At 40.3% G+C, this 20,419-nt stretch overlaps 1 protein-coding gene across 2 annotated transcripts in view; it reads left to right on the top strand.

Moving 5' to 3' along the window:
• mRpS31 (mitochondrial ribosomal protein S31) overlaps positions 1–20,419 on the top strand; it is a 54,592-nt gene that overhangs the window by 21,615 nt on the left and 12,558 nt on the right. Inside the window, exon 7 of one of the 2 annotated variants that reach the window (XM_069841983.1) lies at positions 5,908–6,150. In XM_069841983.1, coding sequence (XP_069698084.1) covers positions 5,908–6,150 — 243 coding nt within the window. Of the gene's footprint in view, positions 1–5,907; positions 6,305–20,419 lie in introns of those variants that run through there. The other variant, XM_069841982.1, reaches the window with a different exon arrangement.

Here is a 20,419-nt window from a genome sequence, read left to right as displayed (position 1 = left end):
CATCATCCACATCATCATTACCTTTTTTCTTTCTCCTCTTCTTTATGCTTATAGAAACCCTACTCCTTTGCTTTTCCATCTCATAATCCACATTAACATTACTTTCTTTCTTTCTTTCTCCTCTTCTTTATGCTTATAGAAACCCTACTCTTTTGCTTTTCCAATCATCATCCATATCATCATTACCTTTTTTCTCCTCCGTTTCTTTATGCTTATAGAAACCCTACTCTCTTGCTTCTCCATCTCATCCACATCATCATTACCTTCTTTCCTTCTCTTGATGCTTATAGAAACCCTACTCTTTTGCTTTTCCATCTCATCATCCACATCATCATTACCTTTTTTCCTTCTCCTCTTCTTAATGCTTATAGAAACCCTACTCTTTTGCTTTTCCATCTCATCATCCACATCATCATTACCTTCTTTCCTCCTCCGCTTCTTTATGCTTATAGAAAACCTACTCTCATACTTTTCCATTTACCATCATCATCATCATTACCTTTTTTCCTTCTCTTCTTTATGCTCATAGAAACCCTACTCTCTTGCTTCTCCATCTCATCATCCACATCATCTTTACCTTCTTTCCTTCTCCTCTTTTTGCTTATAGAAACCCTACTCTCTTCCTTCTCCATCTCATCATCCACATCATCATTACCTTCTTTCCTTCTCCGCTTCTTTATGCTTATAGAAACCCTACTCTCTTGCTTTTCCATCTCATCATCCACATCATCATTACCTTCTTTGCTTCTCCGCTTCTTTATACTTATAGAAATTCTGCTCTCTTGTTTTTCCATCTTATCATCCACATCATCATTACCTTCTTTCCTTCTCCTCTTTTTAATGGTTATAGGAACCCTACTCTCTTCCTTCTCCATCTCATCATCCACATCATCATTACCTTCTTTCCTTCTCTTTATGCTTATAGAAACTCTGCTTCTTTATGCTTATAGAAGCCCTACTCTCTTGCTTCTCCATCTCATCATCCACATCATCATTACCTTCTTTCCTTCTCGTCTTTATGCTTATAGAAACCCTACTCTCTTGCTTCTCCATCTCATCAGCCACATCATCATTACCTTCTTTCCTTCGCCTCTTTTTGCTTATAGAAACCCTACTCTCTTGCTTCTCCATCTCATCATCCACATCATCATTACCTTCTTTCCTTCTCCTCTTTATGCTTAAAACAACCCTACTCTTTTGCTTTTCCATCTCATAATCCACATTAACATTACTTTATCTCTTTCTCCTCTTCTTTATTCTTATAGAAGCCCTACTCTCTTGCTTCTCCATCTCATCATCCACATCATCATTACCTTCTTTCCTTCTCCTCTTAATGCTTATAGAACCCTACACTCTTGCTTCTCCATCTCATCATCCACATCATCATTACCTTCTTTCCTTCTCTTCTTTATGCTTATAGGAACCCTACTCTCTTGTGTTTCCATCTTATCATCCACATCATCATTACCTTCATTCCTTCTCCTCTTTTTTATGCTTATAAAAAACCTACTCTCTTGCTTCTCCATCTCATCCACATCATCATTACCTTCTTTCCTTCTCTTTATGCTTATAGAAACCCTACTCTTTTGCTTTTCCATGTCATCATCCACATCATCATTACCTTCTTTCCTGCTATGCTTCTTTATGCTTATAGAAGCCCTACTTTCTTGCTTCTCCATCTCATCATCCACATCATCATTACCTTCTTTCCTTCTCCTCATTATGCTTATAGGAACCCTACTCATTGCTTTTCCATCTTATCATCCACATTATCATTATCTTCTTTCCTTCTCCTCTTCTTTATGCTTATAGAAACCCTACACTTTGGCTTTTCCATCTCATCATCCACATCATTACCGTCTTTCCTTCTCCTCTTCTTTATGCTTATAGGGATCCTACTCTATTGCTTGTCCATCTCATCATCCACATCATCATTACCTTCTTTCCTTCTCCTCTTTTTATGCTTATAGAGACCCTACTCTCTTGCTTCTCCATCTCATCATCCACATCATCAATTACGTTCTTTCCTTCTCCTCTTTATGCTTATAGGAACCCTACTCTCTTACTTCTCCATCTCATCATCCACATCATCATTTACATTCTTTCCTTCTCCTCTTTATGCTTATAGGAACCCTACTCTCTTGCTTCTCTATCTCATCATCCACATCATCATTACCTTCTTTCCTTCTTCTCTTTTTAAGCTTATAGGGATCCTACTCTCTTGCTTCTCCATCTCATCATCCACATCATCATTACCTTCTTTCCTTCTCCTCTTCTTTATGCTTATAGGGACCCTACTCTCTTGCTTCTCCATCTCATCATCCACATCATTTACATTCTTTCCTTCTCCTCTTTATGCTTATAGGAACCCTACTCTCTTGCTTTTCCATCTCATCATCCACATCATTATTACCTTCTTTCCTTCTCTTTATGCTTATAGAAACCCTACTCCTTTGCTTTTCCATCTCATCATCCACATCATCATTACCTTTTTTCTTTCTCCTCTTTCTTACCCTTATAGATGCCCCAATCTTTTCTCTTTCCATGTTATCATCCACATCATCATTCCCTTCTTTCCTTCTCCTCTTTTTTACTCTTATAGAAACCCTACTCTTTTGCTTTTCCATCCCATCATCCACATCATCATTACCTTTTTCTTTCTCCTCTTCTTTATGCTTATAGAAACCCTACTCTTTTGCTTTTCCATGCCATCATCCACATCATCATTACCTTCTTTCCTTCTCCTCTTTTTTACTCTTATAGAAACCCTACTCCTTTGCTTTTCCATCTCATCATCCACATGATTATTACCTTTTTTTTCTCCTCTTTCTTACCCTTATAGATGCCCCACTCTTTTCTCTTTCCATCTTATCATCCACATCATCATTACCTTCTTTCCTTCTCCTCTTTTTTTACTCTTATAGAAACCCTACTCTTTTGCTTTTCCATCTCATCATCCACATCATCATTACCTTTTTCTTTCTCCTCTTCTTTATGCTTATAGAAACCCTACTCTTTTGCTTTTCCATCCCATCATCCACATCATCATTACCTTTTTCTTTCTCCTCTTCTTTATGCTTATAGAAACCCTACTCTTTTGCTTTTCCACCCTACTCTTTAGCTTTTCCATCTCATCATCCACATCATTACCTTCTTTCCTTCTCTTTATGCTTATAGAAACCCTACTCTTTTGCTTTTCCATCTCATCATCCACATCATCATTACCTTCTTTCCTTCTCTTTATGCTTATAGAAACCCTACTCTTTTGCTTTTCCATCCCTTCATCCACATCATCATTACCTTTTTCTTTCTCCTCTTCTTTATGCTTATAGAAACCCTACTCTTTTGCTTTTTCCATCCCATCATCCACATCATCATTACCTTTTTCTTTCTCCTCTTCTTTATGCTTATAGAAACCCTACTCTTTTGCTTTTCCATCCCATCATCCACATCATCATTATCTTTTTCTTTCTCCTCTTCTTTATGCTTATAGAAACCCTACTCTTTTGCTTTTCCATCCCATCATCCACATCATCATTACCTTTTTCTTTCTCCTCTTCTTTATGCTTATAGAAACCCTACTCTTTTGCTTTTCCATGCCATCATCCACATCATCATTACCTTCTTTCCTTCTCCTCTTTTTTACTCTTATAGAAACCCTACTCCTTTGCTTTTCCATCTCATCATCCACATGATTATTACCTTTTTTTTCTCCTCTTTCTTACCCTTATAGATGCCCCACTCTTTTCTCTTTCCATCTTATCATCCACATCATCATTACCTTCTTTCCTTCTCCTCTTTTTTTACTCTTATAGAAACCCTACTCTTTTGCTTTTCCATCTCATCATCCACATCATCATTACCTTTTTCTTTCTCCTCTTCTTTATGCTTATAGAAACCCTACTCTTTTGCTTTTCCATCCCATCATCCACATCATCATTACCTTTTTCTTTCTCCTCTTCTTTATGCTTATAGAAACCCTACTCTTTTGCTTTTCCACCCTACTCTTTAGCTTTTCCATCTCATCATCCACATCATTACCTTCTTTCCTTCTCTTTATGCTTATAGAAACCCTACTCTTTTGCTTTTCCATCTCATCATCCACATCATCATTACCTTCTTTCCTTCTCTTTATGCTTATAGAAACCCTACTCTTTTGCTTTTCCATCCCTTCATCCACATCATCATTACCTTTTTCTTTCTCCTCTTCTTTATGCTTATAGAAACCCTACTCTTTTGCTTTTTCCATCCCATCATCCACATCATCATTACCTTTTTCTTTCTCCTCTTCTTTATGCTTATAGAAACCCTACTCTTTTGCTTTTCCATCCCATCATCCACATCATCATTATCTTTTTCTTTCTCCTCTTCTTTATGCTTATAGAAACCCTACTCTTTTGCTTTTCCATCCCATCATCCACATCATCATTACCTTTTTCTTTCTCCTCTTCTTTATGCTTATAGAAACCCTACTCTTTTGTTTTCCATCCCATCATCCACATCATCATTACCTTTTCCTTTCTCCTCTTCTTTATGCTTATAGAAACCCTACTCTTTTGCTTTTCCATCCCATCATCCACATCATCATTACCTTTTTCTTTCTCCTCTTCTTTATGCTTATAGAAACCCTACTCTTTTGCTTTTCCATCCCATCATCCACATCATCATTACATTTTTCTTTCTCCTCTTCTTTATGCTTATAGAAACCCTACTCTTTTGCTTTTCCATCCCATCATCCACATCATCATTGCCTTTTTCTTTCTCCTCTTCTTTATGCTTATAGAAACCCTACTCTTTTGCTTTTCCATCTCATCATCCACATCATCATTACCTTTTTCTTTCTCCTCTTCTTTATGCTTATAGAAACCCTACTCTTTTGCTTTTCCATCCCATCATCCACATCATCATTACCTTTTTCTTTCTCCTCTTCTTTATGCTTATAGAAACCCTACTCTTTTGCTTTTCCATCTCATCATCCACATCATCATTACCTTTTTCTTTCTCCTCTTCTTTATGCTTATAGAAACCCTACTCTTTTGCTTTTGCATCTCATCATCCTCACCTTTTTTTTCTCCTCTTTTTTACCCTTATAGATACCCCACTCTTTTGTCTTTCTATCTCATCATCCACATGATCATTACCATTTTTATCTTCTCATTATTACCCCCGTTGCTACCCTTCTCTTTTGCGTCTCTAGCTCAACATCCACAACGTCATTGCTCTTTTCTTTTCCTATTCATTACGCCCATAACCATCCTGTTTTTTTTTCTTCTCCATCTCATCCACATCATTATCTTTTTTTTTTTCACTTCCGTGAATACCACCCTCCTGTTTTAGTTCCCCAGCTTGCCATTCACATTGTTTCAACAGTCATTAACCTTCTTTTCTTCTTCTCTTCATCACCCTCCCCTTTTTCTTTATCATTACCCTTCTTTTTTTTTCATAACTTCCATTGCCGTCCTCCACATTTACTTCTCCCTCTTGTCATCCACATTTTCATTACCATTCTCTTCTTACCTTGTTGAGAGAGGAAGAAAAGAAATGTATTAAATGGCACAGGCATTTCATTTGTTTAATTAAAGAATAAATCATTTCTACTGATGCTCTGGAGCTGAAATGAGTGAAGTCATAATCGAGATTAGTGAAGTTGCTGTGCAGTCAGTATTCGAAAAAAATTCTTCATATATGTTGGTTTGCTGTCTGTTAAATTAGATATTTGTATTATTAACTAATCAATAATAAAAGTATACACGTGTCTTTTTTTTTTGTACATAATGACACCACGAACTGCTGATTTCGTTAGCCTGCCCACCTGATTGTTGTCATATTATTTTTTGAGGTTTCACAAATCTTTGTTTGAAACTGTTTTGGCACCATTTGTAGAACAAGCTTCTTCTTACATTTCAGGTCAAGATGAGGAGTCTAAAGTATACTTTACAGAACACGTTTTCTTAGAGCATCTTTTGGATCCTTGGTGTCCTAAGAAGGGCCCTGTGCGTCATTTTATGGAGCTGGTGTGTGTTGGACTGTCAAAAAATCCGTACATCACTGTGCAGATGAAGATGGAACATATTCACTGGTTCCGTGATTATTTTCAACAGAAGAAACAAGTCTTGGAGGAAACAGGAGCCCTGCCTCATATTAAAGACAGTGAGCCAACTGTTATAAAATAAATTCATGTATTGTAGTGTAGAATTTGGCATAGTTTTAAAGAAAAATTTCAATGGTACTTTGTCTAGCTAGAATTTCTCTGGACTATATGATTATAGTGAAAATATTTAAAAACGTGGTATTTTTAATGATGTTCTGAAAATTTAATAAAGAGGTACAGAAAAAATTCTACTGATTACTTCTTGCCTCCGAAGTTACATTAAATGAACAACGGAAGTGACAATTAAATTAGCTAAATTAATTACATTGATCTTATCCAAATTCCTATTTTTACACAAAAGAAAAATCAATAAATTTATTTAATTAATTTACCATAAATACAGTATACAGTTGAATTTCCGCTAGTCGAATGTCTGTAAGTCGAATTTTCAATATTTCTGAGTAATTTCGCATTTCCAGTGGAAAGTATGATTTAATATTAATAATTTTTTCTTCAACTCGAAGTTCTATTGCTCGACTTTTTTCGTTATCTCGAAGATTTCAAGCCGGAGACTTCAAGCATTCATCTATAAGTCGAATTTATGTACTACTGTATTATCTCGAGAAAAGGCTTTGTAGGGGTGATTTGTATACTGAGGGAAGGAAGTCCACTCTCCTCCCACGCCATTATTCTTACAAATTACAATAGACTCAAGCACTCAACCTGCACAGTCTTCTCTTGACCAGTGGGAATTACAGTCCTTTTTGTCAGAGGTACAGTGACTAGCTTTAAACTCATGAAGAAGAAGCAAGGTTTGAAAGATATGAAAACATTAAGTGAACATGAAAAATTGAACCTCATTAATGAAGTTAAAAAGGCATACAGAAAAAGAAAGTTATCGCTGTTGAAGTTAAAAAGGCATACAGAAAAAGAAAGATATCGCTGCTGAATTCCAATTCCTACAAACACAGTCTTTTTTTTTTATTGATTTATTTACATTTAAATATACAGAATAAAGAATATAATTACAAACAAGAGAAATAGAAATAAAATAATACAATCAATATAAAAAAGGAGATACAGTAGTATTAACAAAATTTGAGACCGAATGAGCAGCGCTCGTGTTCGGTCACAGTTCAGATATAATATTAATAGGCCTATAAGAGAATATAAAATAAAATAGGAAATAAAATTAAAATTACAGTTACAGAAATTATATAATACAATATTAATATGAGAGAAATATAGAAAATAATAAATAAATAAATAAAATAAAATAGGAACTAAAATTTAAATTACAGTGGCAATGGAATTATGTAATATAGTATTAACACTAGAGAAGAATAATATCGCACGTGAAAAGTAGGACAATTTACATATATATATATATATATATATATATATATATATATATATATATATATATATATTTCAAAATTATAGAATACAAATATAATATACGTTGATTAATTCATACACCTAGGCTATAAATGTATTTAATCAAATTGAAGATTAACAACTTTCTAATTTTCTTGTTATATGTTAGTGGGTTACATGTTAGAAGTTCTGGGTGTAATTTAGCTAAAGAATTGTACAACCCAGGGCCAAAATTAATGCTATGCTTTAGACCAGCAGATGTGAGACATTTAGGTTCTACTAATGTTGAATTAATATTTCGCCTTGTGTCATAATTATGTGTCTGTAATATAAACTTATTACGATTTTTATGATAAAATTTTAACAGCGTATACTTATAAATTTGTTCAATATTAAATACATTAAATTCAGAATAAATTAATTTAGTTGGATAATCGAAACGTTTCTTCAAACAAATTTTAATTATTCGTTTTTGTAGTAAATTTAACGGACTAAGATTAATTTTTGTACTTCCACTCCAAACAATTATACCATATTGAATGATAGACTGAATAATGGCCAAATAAACATTTCGTAGAACTCTAATGGGTAAGTAGCATCGAAGATTAACGAGGGTTGTCTTTACACTACAGATAGAGTTCGAGGAGCTCTATTTGCCGCACTTATCAGCTTTGTTTTCACTACACATACAGCGGAGATATGGCGGCTAGAATGTCGGCGGAGTAGCCTTCCCATTTTTTTTTCGAAAATCAGTTTGTGTTCGCGATTCAAATTTTGATACTATCGTGTAAAAAGCAAGTCAAGGGGTAGTACAGGGCCGCATCCCGTTCCTCGGTATTGCCATTATTTCCGGAGTTAGAGACTGAAATATTTTAGGTACCCAAAAATTAAGGCTTTAGCGGTGATTACTAGTGAAGATGTGGGGATGCCACAGTTAAAAGGGCGGGCCCCTGAGTCGCCCCGTTCTCCTTGTGTAGAAAAAATTCTTTTTTGGAGGGTCAAAATGACAATTTTTTGAAATTTTGCAAGTCTCTCCCGTCCAAACGCACGGGGATAGAGAGTTGTCTTTATGCTGGAGATTGAGTTCGAGGAGCTGTATTCAATGCCCCATAGACTGTGTTCCCAGTACACGTACTGCGGAGTTATGATGGCTAGAATGTCGGCGGAGTAGCCTTCCAATTTTTTTTTCGAAAATCAGTTTGTGTTCGCAATTCCAATTTTGATACTATCGTGTAAGAAGCAACTCAAGGGGGAATACAGGACCGCATCCCGTTCCTCGGTATGGCCATTATTTCCGGGGTTAGAGACTGAAATATTTTAGGTACCCAAAAATTAAGGCTAGAATAAAGTGCGGCGGATTTGCCGGATTTGAGCGGTGATTACTAGTGAAGATGTGGGGATGCTACAGTTAATTCTTTTTTGGAGAGTCAAAATGACCATTTTTTTAATTTTGCAAGTCTCTCCCGTTCAAACGCACGGGGATAGAGAGTTGTCCTTTATGCTGGTGATAGAGTTCGAGGAGCTGTATTCAACACCCCCATTGACTTTGTTCCTAGTACACGTACTGTGGAGTTATGGCGGCTAGAATGTCAGCGGAGTAGCATTCCCATTTTTTTTTTTCGAAAATCAGTTTGTGTTCGCGATTCCAATTTTGATACTATCGTGTAAGAAGCAAGTCAAGGGGGAATACAGGGACGCATCCCATTATTTCCGGAGTTAGAGACTAAAATATTTTACCCAAAAATTAAGGCTGGAATAAAGTGCGGCGGATTTGCCGGATTTTAGCGGTGATTACTAGTGAAGATGTGGGGATGCTACAGGAAAAAGAGCGGGCCCCTGAGTCGCCCCGTTCTCCTTGTGTAGAAAAGATTCTTTTTCGGAGGGTCAAAATGACCGTTTTTTGAAATTTTGCAAGTCTCTTCCGTCCAAACGCACGGGGATAGAGAGTTGTCCTTAATGCTGGAGATAGAGTTCGAGGAGGTGTATTCAACGCCCCCATTGACTTTTTTCCCAGTACACGTATTGCGGAGTTATGGCGGCTAGAATATCGGCGGAGTAGTGGTTTAAACCCTTCCCATTTTTTTCTCGAAAATCAGGGGGAATACAGGACCGCATCCCGTTCCTCTGTATGGCAATTATTTCCGGAGTTAGAGACTGAAATATTTTAGGCACCCAAAAATTAAGGCTAGAATAAAGTGCTGCGGATTTGCCGGATTTTAGCGGTGATTAGTAGTGAAGATGTGGGGATGCTACAGTTAAAAGGGCGGGCCCCTGAGTCGCCCCGTTCTCCTTGTGTAGAAAAAATTCTTTTTTGGAGGGTCAAAATGACCATTTTTTGAAATTTTGCAAGTCTCTCCCGTCCAAACGCACGGGGATAGAGAGTTGTCCTTTATGCTGGAGATAGAGTTCGAGGAGCTGTATTCAACGCCCCCATTGACTCTGTTCTCAGTACACGTACTGCGGAGTTAGGGCGGCTAGAATGTATTTTTTTTTTCTTAAATCAGTTTGTGTTCGCGATTCCAATTTTGATACTATCGTGTAAGAAGCAAGTCAAGGGGGAATACAGGACCACATCCCGTTCCTCGGTATGGCCATTATTTGCGGAGTTAGAGACTGAAATATTTTAGGTACCCAAAAATTAAGGCTAGAATAAAGTGCTGCGGATTTGCCGGATTTTAGCGGTGATTAGTAGTGAAGATGTGGGGATGCTACAGTTAAAAGGGCGGGCCCCTGAGTCGCCCCGTTCTCCTTGTGTAGAAAAAATTCTTTTTTGGAGGGTCAAAATGACCATTTTTTGAAATTTTGCAAGTCTCTCCCGTCCAAACGCACGGGGATAGAGAGTTGTCCTTTATGCTGGAGATAGAGTTCGAGGAGCTGTATTCAACGCCCCCACTGACTCTCTTCTCAGTACACGTACTGCGGAGTTATGGCTGCTAGAATGTATTTTTTTTTTCTTAAATCAGTTTGTGTTCGCGATTCCAATTTTGATACTATCGTGTAAGAAGCAAGTCAAGGGGGAATACAGGACCACATCCCGTTCCTCGGTATGGCCATTATTTGCGGAGTTAGAGACTGAAATATTTTAGGTACCCAAAAATTAAGGCTAGAATAAAGTGCTGCGGATTTGCCGGATTTTAGCGGTGATTAGTAGTGAAGATGTGGGGATGCTACAGTTAAAAGGGCGGGCCCCTGAGTCGCCCCGTTCTCCTTGTGTAGAAAAAATTCTTTTTTGGAGGGTCAAAATGATCATTTTTTGAAATTTTGCAAGTCTCTCCCGTCCAAACGCACTGGGATAGAGAGTTGTCCTTTATGCTGGAGATAGAGTTCGAGGAGCTGTATTCAAAGCCCCCATTGACTCTGTTCCCAGTACACGTTCTGCGGAGTTATGGCAGCTAGAATGTCGGCGGAGTAGTGGTTTAAACCCTTTCCATTTTTTTTTTTCGAAAATCAGTTTGTGTTCGTGATTCTAATTTTGATACTATCGTGTAATAAGCAAGTCAAGGACGAATACAGGACCGCATCCCGTTCCTCGGTATGGCCATTATTTCCGGAGTTAGAGACTGAAATATTTAAGGTACCCAAAAATTAAAGCTAGAATAAAGTGCGGCGGATTTGTCGGATTTTAGCGGTGAATACTAGTGAAGATATGGGGATGCTACAGTTAAAAGGGCGGGCCCCTGAGTCGCCCCGTTCTCCTTGTGTAGAAAAAATTCTTTTTCGGAGGGTCAAAATGAATTTTTTTTTAAATTTTGCAAGTCTCTCCCGTCCAAACGCACGGGGATAGAGAGTTGCCCTTTATGCTGGAGATAGAGTTCGAGGAGCTGTATTCAACGCCCCCATTGACTTTGTTCCCAGTACACGTACTGCAGAGTTATGGCGGCTAGAATGTCGGCGGGGTAGTTTACCCTTCCCATTTTTTTTTTCGAAAATCAGTTTGTGTTCGTGATTCCAATTTTGATACTATCGTGTAAGAAGCAAGTCAAGGGGGAATACAGGACCGCATCCCGATCCTCGGTATGGCCATTATTTCCGGAGTTAGAGACTGAAATATTTTAGGTACCCAAAAATTAAAGCTAGAAAAAAGTGCGGCGGATTTGTGGGATTTTAGCGCTGATTACTAGTGAAGATGTGGGGATGCTACAGTTAAAAGGGCGGGACCCTCAGTCGCCCCGTTCTCCTTGTGTAGAAAAATTTTTTTTTTGGTGGGTCAAAATGACCGGTTTTTTTAATTTTGCAAGTCTCTCCCGTCCAAACGCACGGGGATAGAGAGTTGTCCTTTATGCTGGAGATAGAGTTTTAGGAGCTGCATTCAACGCCCCCATAGACTTCATTCCCAGTACACGTACTGCGGAGTTATGGCGGCTAGAATGTCGGCGGAGTAGTGGTTTAAACTCTTCCCATTTTTTTTTTTCGAAAATCAGTTTGTGTTCCGGATTCCAATTTTGATACTATCGTGTAAGAAGCAAGTCAAGGGGGAATACAGGACCGCATCCCGTTCCTCGGTATGGCCATTATTTCCGGAGTTAGAGACTGAAATATTTTAGGTACCCAAAAATTAAGGCTAGAATAAAGTGCTGCGGATTTGCCGGATTTTAGCGGTGATTAATAGTGAAGATGTGGGGATGCTACTGTTAAAAGGCCGGGCCCCTGAGTCGCCCCGTTCTCCTTGTGTAGAAAAATTTTTTTTTGGAGGGTCAAAATGACCATTTTTTGAAATTTTGCAAGTCTCTCCCGTCCAAACGCACGGGGATAGAAAGTTGTCCTTTATACTGGAGATAGAGTTCGAGGAGGTGTATTCAACGCCCCAATTGACTTTGTTCCCAGTACACGTACTGCGGAGTTATGACGGCTAGAATGTCCGGGGAGTAGTGGTTTAAACGTTTCCCATTTTTTTCTCGAAAATCAGGTTGTGTTCGCGATTCCAATTTTGATACTATCGTGTAAGAAGGAATTTAAGGCTAGAATAAAGTGCGGCGGATTTGTCGGATTTTAGCGTTGATTACTAGTGAAGGTGTGGGGATGCTACACTTAAAAGGGCGGGCCCTGAGTCGCCCCGTTCTCCTTGTGTAGAAAAAATTTTTTTTTGGAGGGTCAAAATGCCCATTTTTTGAAATTTTGCAAGTCTCTCCCGTCGAAACGCACGGGGATAGGTGTTGTCCTTTATGCTGGAGATAGAGTTCGAGGAGGTGTATTCTTCGCCCCCATTGACTTTATTCCCAGTACACGTACTGCGGAGTTATGGCGGCTAGAATGTCGGCGGAGTAGTGGTTTAAAACCTTTCCCATTTTTTTTTTCGAAAATTAGTTTGTGTTCGTGATTCAAATTTTGAGACTATCGTGTAAGAAGGAAGTCAAGGGGGAATAGAGGACCGCATCCCGTTCCTCGGTATGGCCATTATTTCCGGAGTTAGAGACTGAAATATTTTAGGTACATAAAAATTAAGGCTAAAATAAAGTGCGGCGGATTTGCCGGATTTTAGCGGTGATTACTAGTGAAGATGTGAGGATGCTACAGTTAAAAGGGCAGGCACCTGAGTCGCCCCGTTCCCTTCGTGTAGAAAAAATTCTTTTTTTGGAGGATCAAAATGACCATTTTTTTAAATTTTGCAAGTCTCTCCCGTCCAAACGCACGGGAATGGAGAGTTGTCCTTTATGCTGGAGATAGAGTTCGAGGAGCTGTATTCAATGCCCCCATTGACTCTGTTCCTAGTACACGTACTGCGGAGTTATGGCGGCTAGAATGTATTTTTTTTTTTTTCGAAAATCAGTGTGTGTTCGCGATTCCAATTTTGATAGTATCGTGTAGGAAGCAAGTCAAGGGGGAATACAGGGCCGCATCCCGTTCCTCGGTATGGCCATTATTTCCGGAGTTAGAGACTGAAATATTTTAGGTAACCAAAAATTAAGGCTAGAATAAAGTGCGGCGGATTTGCCGGATTTTAGCGGTGATTAGTATTGAAGATGTAGGGATGCTACAGTTAAAAGGGCGGGCCCCTGAGTCGCCCCGTTCTCTTTGTGTAGAAAAAATTCTTTTTCGGAGGGTAAAAATTACCGTTTTTTGAAATTTTGCTAGTCTCTCCCGTCCAAACGCACAGGGATAGAGAGTTGTCCTTTATGCTGGAGATAGAGTTCGAGGAGCTGTATTGAACGCCCCCATAGACTTGGTTCCCAGTACACGTACTGCGGAGTTATGGAGCTAGTATGTCGGCGGAGTAGTGGTTTAATCCCTTCCCATTTTTTTTTTTCGAAAATAATTTTGTGTTGGCGATTCCAATTTTGATACTATCGTGTAAGAAGTAAGTCAAGGTGGAATACAGGAACGCATCCCGTTCCTCGGTATGGCAATTTTTTCCGGAGTTAGAGACTGAAATATTTTAGGTACCCAAAAATTAAGGCTAGAACAAAGTGCTGCGGATTTGCCGGATTTTAGCGGTGATTAGTATTGAAGATGTGGGGATGCTACAGTTAAAAGGGCGGGCCCCTGTGTCGCCCTGTTCTCCTTGTATAGAAAAAATTCTTTTTTGGAGGGTAAAAATGACCATTTTTTGAAATTTTGCAAGTGTCTTCCATCCAAACGCACGGAGATATAGAGTTGTCCTTTATGCTGGAGATAGAGTTCGAGGAGCTGTATTCAACGCCCCCACTGACTCTCTTCTCAGTACACGTACTGCGGAGTTATGGCTGCTAGAATGTATTTTTTTTTTCTTAAATCAGTTTGTGTTCGCGATTCCAATTTTGATACTATCGTGTAAGAAACAAGTCAAGGGGGAATACAGGACCACATCCCGTTCCTCGGTATGGCCATTATTTCCGGAGTTAGAGACTGAAATATTTTAGGTAACCAAAAATTAAGGCTAGAATAAAGTGCGGCGGATTTGCCGGATTTTAGCGGTGATTAGTATTGAAGATGTGGGGATGCTACAGTTAAAAGGGCGGGCCCCTGAGTCGCCCCGTTCTCCTTGTGCAGAAAAAAAAAATTATTTTGGAGGGTCAAAATGATCATTTTTTGAAATTTTGCAAGTCTCTCCCGTCCAAACGCACGAGGATAGAGAGTTGTCCTTTATGCTGGAGATAGAGTTCGAGGAGCTGTATTTAACGCCCCCATTGACTCTGTTCCCAGTGCACGTACTGCAGAGTTATGGCGGCTGGAATGTCCGCGGAGTAGTGGTTTAAACCCTTCCCATTTTTTTTCGAAAATCAGTTTGTGTTCGCGATTCCAATATTGATACTATCGTGTAAGAAGCAAGTCAAGGGGGAATACAGCGCCGCATCCCGTTCCTCGGTATTGCCATTATTTCCGGAGTTAGAGACTGAAATATTTTAGGTAACCAAAACTTAAAGCTAGAATAAAGTGCGGCGGATTTGTCGGATTTTAGCGGTGATTACTATTGGAGATGTGGGGATGCTACAGTTAAAAGGGGGGGGGCCCTGAGTCGCCCCGCTCACCTTGTGTAGAAAAAATTCTTTTTGGGAGGGTCAAAATGACCATTTTTTGAAACATTGCAAGTCTCTCCCGTCCAAACACACGGGGATAGAGAGTTGTCCTTTATGCTGGAGATAGAGTTCGAGGAGCTGTATTCAACGCCCCCATTGACTTTGTTCCCAGTACATGTACTGCGGAGTTATGGCGGCTAGAATGTCGGCGGGGTAGTGGTATAAACCCTTCCCATTTTTTTTTTTTTTCGAAAATCAGTTTGTGTTCGTGATTCCAATTCTGATACTATCGTGTAAGAAGCAAGTCAAGGGGGAATACAGGACCGCATCCCGCTCCTCGGTATGGCCATTATTTCCTGAGTTAGAGACGGAAATATTTTAGGTACGCAAAAATTAAGGCTAGAATAAAGTGCGGCGGATTTGCCGGATTTTAGCGGTGATTACTAGTGAAGATGTGGGGATGTTACAGTTAAAAGGGCGGGCCCCTGAGTCGCCCCGTTCTCCTTGTGTAGAAAAAATTCTTTTTCGGAGGGTCAAAATGACCTTTTTCTGAAATTTTGCAAGTCTCTCCCGTCCAAACGCACGGGGATAGAGAGTTGTCCTTTATGCTGGAGATAGAGTTCGAGGAGCTGTATTCAACGCCCCCATTGACACTGTTCGCAGTACACGTACTGCGGAGTTACGGCGGCTAGAATGTCGGAGTATTAGTGGTTTACCTTCCCATTTTTTTTTTCGAAAATCAGTTTGTGTTCGCGATTCCAATTTTGATACTATCGTGTAAGAACAAGTCAAGGGGGAATACAGTGCCGCATCCCGTTCCTCGGTATGGCCATTATTTCCGGAGTTTGAGACTGAAATAGCTTAGGTACCGAAAAATTAAAGCTGGAATAAAGTGCGGCTGATTTGTCGGATTTTAGCGGTGATTACTAGTGAAGATGTGGGGATGATACAGTTAAAAGGGAGGGCCCCTGAGTCGCCCCGTTCTCCTTGAGTCGAAAAAATTCTTTTTGGGAGGGTCAAAATGACCGTTTTTTGAAATTTTGCAAGTCTATCTCGTCCAAACGCACGGGGATAGAGAGTTGTCCTTTATGCTGGAGATAGAGTTCGAGGAGGCGTATTCAACGCCCCCATTGACTTTGTTCCCAGTACACGTACTGCGGAGTTATGGCGGCTAGAATGTCGGGGGAGTAGTGGTTTAAACCCTTCCAATTTTTTTTTTTTCGAAAATCAATTTGTGTTCGCTATTCCAGTTTTGATACTATCGTGTAAGAAGCAAGTCAAGGGGGAATACAGGGCCGCATCCCCTTCCTCTGTATGGCCATTATTTCCGGAGTTAGAGACTGAAATATTTTAGGTACCCAAAAATTAAAGCTAGAATAAAGTGCGGCGGATTTGTCGGATTTGAGCGGTGATTAATAGTGAAGGTGTGGGAATGCTACAGTTAAGAGGGCGGGCCCCTGAGTCGCCCCGTTCTCCTTGTGTAGAAAACATTCTTTTTCGGAGGGTCAAAATGACCGTTTTTTTAAATTTTGCAAGTGTCTCCCGTCCAAACGCACTGGGATAGAGAGTTGTCCTTTTTGCTGGAGATAGAGTTCGAGGAGGTGTATTCAACGCCCCCATTGAGTTTGTTCCCAGTACACGTACTGCGGAGTTATGGCGGCTAGAGAATGTCTGGGGAGTAGTGGTTTAAACGCTTCCCATTTTTTTCTCGAAAATCAGTTTGTGTTCGCGATTCCAATTTTGATACTATCGTGTAAGAAACAAGTCAAGGGGGAATACAGGGCCGCATCCCATTATTTCCGGAGTTAGAAACTAAAATATTTTACCCAAAAATTAAGGCTGGAATAAAGTGCGGCGGATTTGTTGGATTTTAGCGGTGATTACTAGTGAAGATGTGCTTCTGCTACAGTTAAAAGGGCGGGCCCCTGAGTCGCCCCGTTCTCCTTGTGTAGAAAAAATTCTTTTTTGGAGGGTGAAAATGACCATTTTTTGAAATTTTGCAAGCCTGTCCCGTCCAAACGCACGGGGATAGAGAGTTGTCCCTTATGCTGGAGATAGAGTTCGAGGAGCTGTATTCAACGCCCCCATTGACTCTGTTCTCAGTACACGTATTGCGGAGTTATGGCGGCTAGAATGTATTTTTTGTTCTTAAATCTGTTTGTGTTCGCGATTCCAATTTTGATACTATCGTGTAAGAAGCAAGTCAAGGGGGAATACAGGGCCGCATCCCGTTCCTCGGTATGGCCATTATTTCCGCAGTTAGAGACTGAAATATTTTAGGTAACCAAACTTAAAGCTAGAATAAAGTGCGGCGGATTTGTCGGATTTTAGCGGTGATTAGTAGTGGAGATGTGGGAATGCTACAGTTAAAAGGGCGGGTCCCTGAGTCGCCCCGTTCTCCTTGTGTAGAAAAAATTCTTTTTGGGAGGGTCAAAATGACCATTATTTGAAACTTTGCAAGTCTCTCCCGTCCAAACGCACGGTTATAGAGAGTTGTCCTTTATGCTGGAGATAGAGTTCGAGGAGCTGTATTCAACGCCCGCATTGACTCTGTTCCCAGTACACGTACTGCGGAGTTATGGCGGTTAGAATGTCTTCGGAATAGTGGTTTAAACCCTTCCCATTTTTTTTTCGAAAATCAGTTTGTGTTCGTGATTCCAATTTTGATACTATCGTTTAAGAAGGAAGTCAAGGGGGAATACAGGACCTCATCCCGTTCCTCGGTATGGCCATTATTTCTGGAGTTAGAGACTGAAATATTTTAGGTACCCAAAAATTAAGGCTAGAATAAAGTGCGGCGGATTTGCCGGATTTTAGCGGTGATTACTATTGAAGATGTGGGGATGCTACAGTTAAAAGGGCGGGCCCCTGAGTCGCCCCGTTCTCCTTGTGCAGAAAAAATTCTTTTTAGGAGGGTCAAAATGTCCATTTTTTGAAATTTTGCAAGTCTCTCCCGTCCACACGCACGGGGATAGAGAGTTGTCCTTTATGCTGGAGATAGAGTTCGAGGAGGTGTATTCAACGCCCCCATTGACTTTGTTCCTAGTACACGTACTGCGGAGTTATAGCTGCTAGAATATCGGCGGAGTAGTGGTTCCCATTTTTTTTCGGAAATCAGTTTGTGTTCGCGATTCCAATTTTGATACTATCGTGTAAGAAGCAAGTCAAGGCGGAATACAGGACCGCATATCGTTCCTCGGTATGGCCATTATTTGCGGAGATAGATACTGAAATATTTTAGGTTCGCAAAAATTTAGGCTAGAATAAAGTGCGGGGGATTTGCCGGAGTTTTTGCGGTGATTACTTTTGAAGATGTGGGGATGCTACAGTTTAAAAGGCGGGCCCCTGAGTCGCCCCGTTCTCCTTGTGTAGAAAAAATTCTTTTTTCGATGGTCAAAATGACCATTTTTTTAAATTTTGCGAGTCTCTCCGGTCCAAACGCACTTGGATAGAGAGTTGTCCTTGATGCTGGAGAAAGAGTTCGAGGAGCTGTATTCAACGCCCCCATTGACTCTGTTCCCAGTAAACGTACTGCGGAGTTATGGCGGCTAGAATGTATTTTTTTTTTTTTTTTTTCGAAAATCAGTTTGTGTTCGCGATTCCAATTTTGATACTATCGTGTAAGTAGCAAGTCAAGGGGGAATACAGGGCCGCATCCCGTTCCTCGGTATGGCCATTATTACGGAGTTAGAGACTGAAATATTTTAGGTACCCAAAAATTAAAGCTAGAATAAAGTGCGGCGGATTTGTCGGATTTTAGGGCTGATTGCTAGTGAAGATGTGGGGATGCTACAGTTAAAAGGGCGGGCCCCTGAGTCGCCCCGTTCTCCTTGTGCAGAAAAAATTCTTTTTTGGAGGGTCAAAATGTCCATTTTTGAAATTTTGCAAGTCTGTCCCGTCCACACGCACGGGGATAGAGAGTTGTCCTTTATGCTAGAGATAGAGTTCGAGGAGGTGTATTCAACGCCCCCATTGACTTTGTTCCCAGTACACGTACTGCGGAGTTATAGCGGCTAGAATATCGGCGGAGTAGTGGTTCCCATTTTTTTTCGGAATTCAGTTTGTGTTCGCGATTCCAATTTTGATACTATCGTGTAAGAAGCAAGTCAAGGCGGAATACAGGACCGCATATCGTTCCTCGGTATGGCCATTATTTGCGGAGATAGATACTGAAATATTTTAGGTTCCCAAAAATTTAGGCTAGAATAAAGTGCGGCGGATTTGCCGGAGTTTTTGCGGTGATTACTATTGAAGATGTGGGGATGCTACAGTTAAAAGGGCGTGCCCCCGAGTCGCCCCGTTCTCCTTGTGTAGAAAAAAAATTTTTTGGAGGGTCAAAATGACCATTTTTTTAAATTTTGCAAGTCCCTCCCGTCCAAACGCACGGTTATAGAGAGTTGTCCCTTATGCTGGAGATAGAGTTCGAGGAGCTGTATTCAACGTCCCCATTGACTCTGTTCCCAGTGCACGTACTGCAGAGTTATGGCGGCTGGAATGTCCGCGGAGTAGTGGTTTAAACCCTTCCCATTTTTTTTCGAAAATCAGTTTGTGTTCGCGATTCCAATATTGATACTATCGTGTAAGAAGCAAGTCAAGGGGGAATACAGGGCCGCATCCCGTTCCTCGGTATGGCCATTATTTCCGCAGTTAGAGACTGAAATATTTTAGGTAACCAAACTTAAAGCTAGAATAAAGTGCGGCGGATTTGTCGGATTTTAGCGGTGATTACTAGTGGAGATGTGGGAATGCTACAGTTAAAAGGGCGGGCCCCTGAGTCGCCCCGTTCTCCTTGTGTAGAAAAAATTCTTTTTGGGAGGGTCAAAATGACCATTATTTGAAACGTTGCAAGTTCTCCCGTCCAAACGCACGGTTATAGAGAGTTGTCCTTTATGCTGGAGATAGAGTTCGAGGAGCTGTATTCAACGCCCGCATTGACTCTGTTCCCAGTACACGTACTGCGGAGTTATGGCGGTTAGAATGTCGTCGGAATAGTGGTTTAAACCCTTCCCATTTTTTTTTTCGAAAATCAGTTTGTGTTCGCGATTCCAATTTTGATACTATCGTTTAAGAAGGAAGTCAAGGGGGAATACAGGACCTCATCCCGTTCCTCGGTATGGCCATTATTTCTGGAGTTAGAGACTGAAATATTTTAGGTACCCAAAAATTAAGGCTAGAATAAAGTGCGGCGGATTTGCCGGATTTTAGCGGTGATTACTATTGAAGATGTGGGGATGCTACAGTTAAAAGGGCGGGCCCCTGAGTCGCCCCGTTCTCCTTGTGCAGAAAAAATTCTTTTTAGGAGGGTCAAAATGTCCATTTTTTGAAATTTTGCAAGTCTCTCCCGTCCACACGCACGGGGATAGAGAGTTGTCCTTTATGCTGGAGATAGAGTTCGAGGAGGTGTATTCAACGCCCCCATTGACTTTGTTCCTAGTACACGTACTGCGGAGTTATAGCTGCTAGAATATCGGCGGAGTAGTGGTTCCCATTTTTTTCGGAAATCAGTTTGTGTTCGCGG

This window comes from Periplaneta americana, chromosome 12 (assembly GCF_040183065.1).
Source record: "Periplaneta americana isolate PAMFEO1 chromosome 12, P.americana_PAMFEO1_priV1, whole genome shotgun sequence".
Lineage (NCBI taxonomy): Eukaryota > Metazoa > Arthropoda > Insecta > Blattodea > Blattidae > Periplaneta > Periplaneta americana.
Note: the sequence above shows the minus strand (reverse complement) of the source record. Positions and strands in the feature narration are given on the sequence as shown.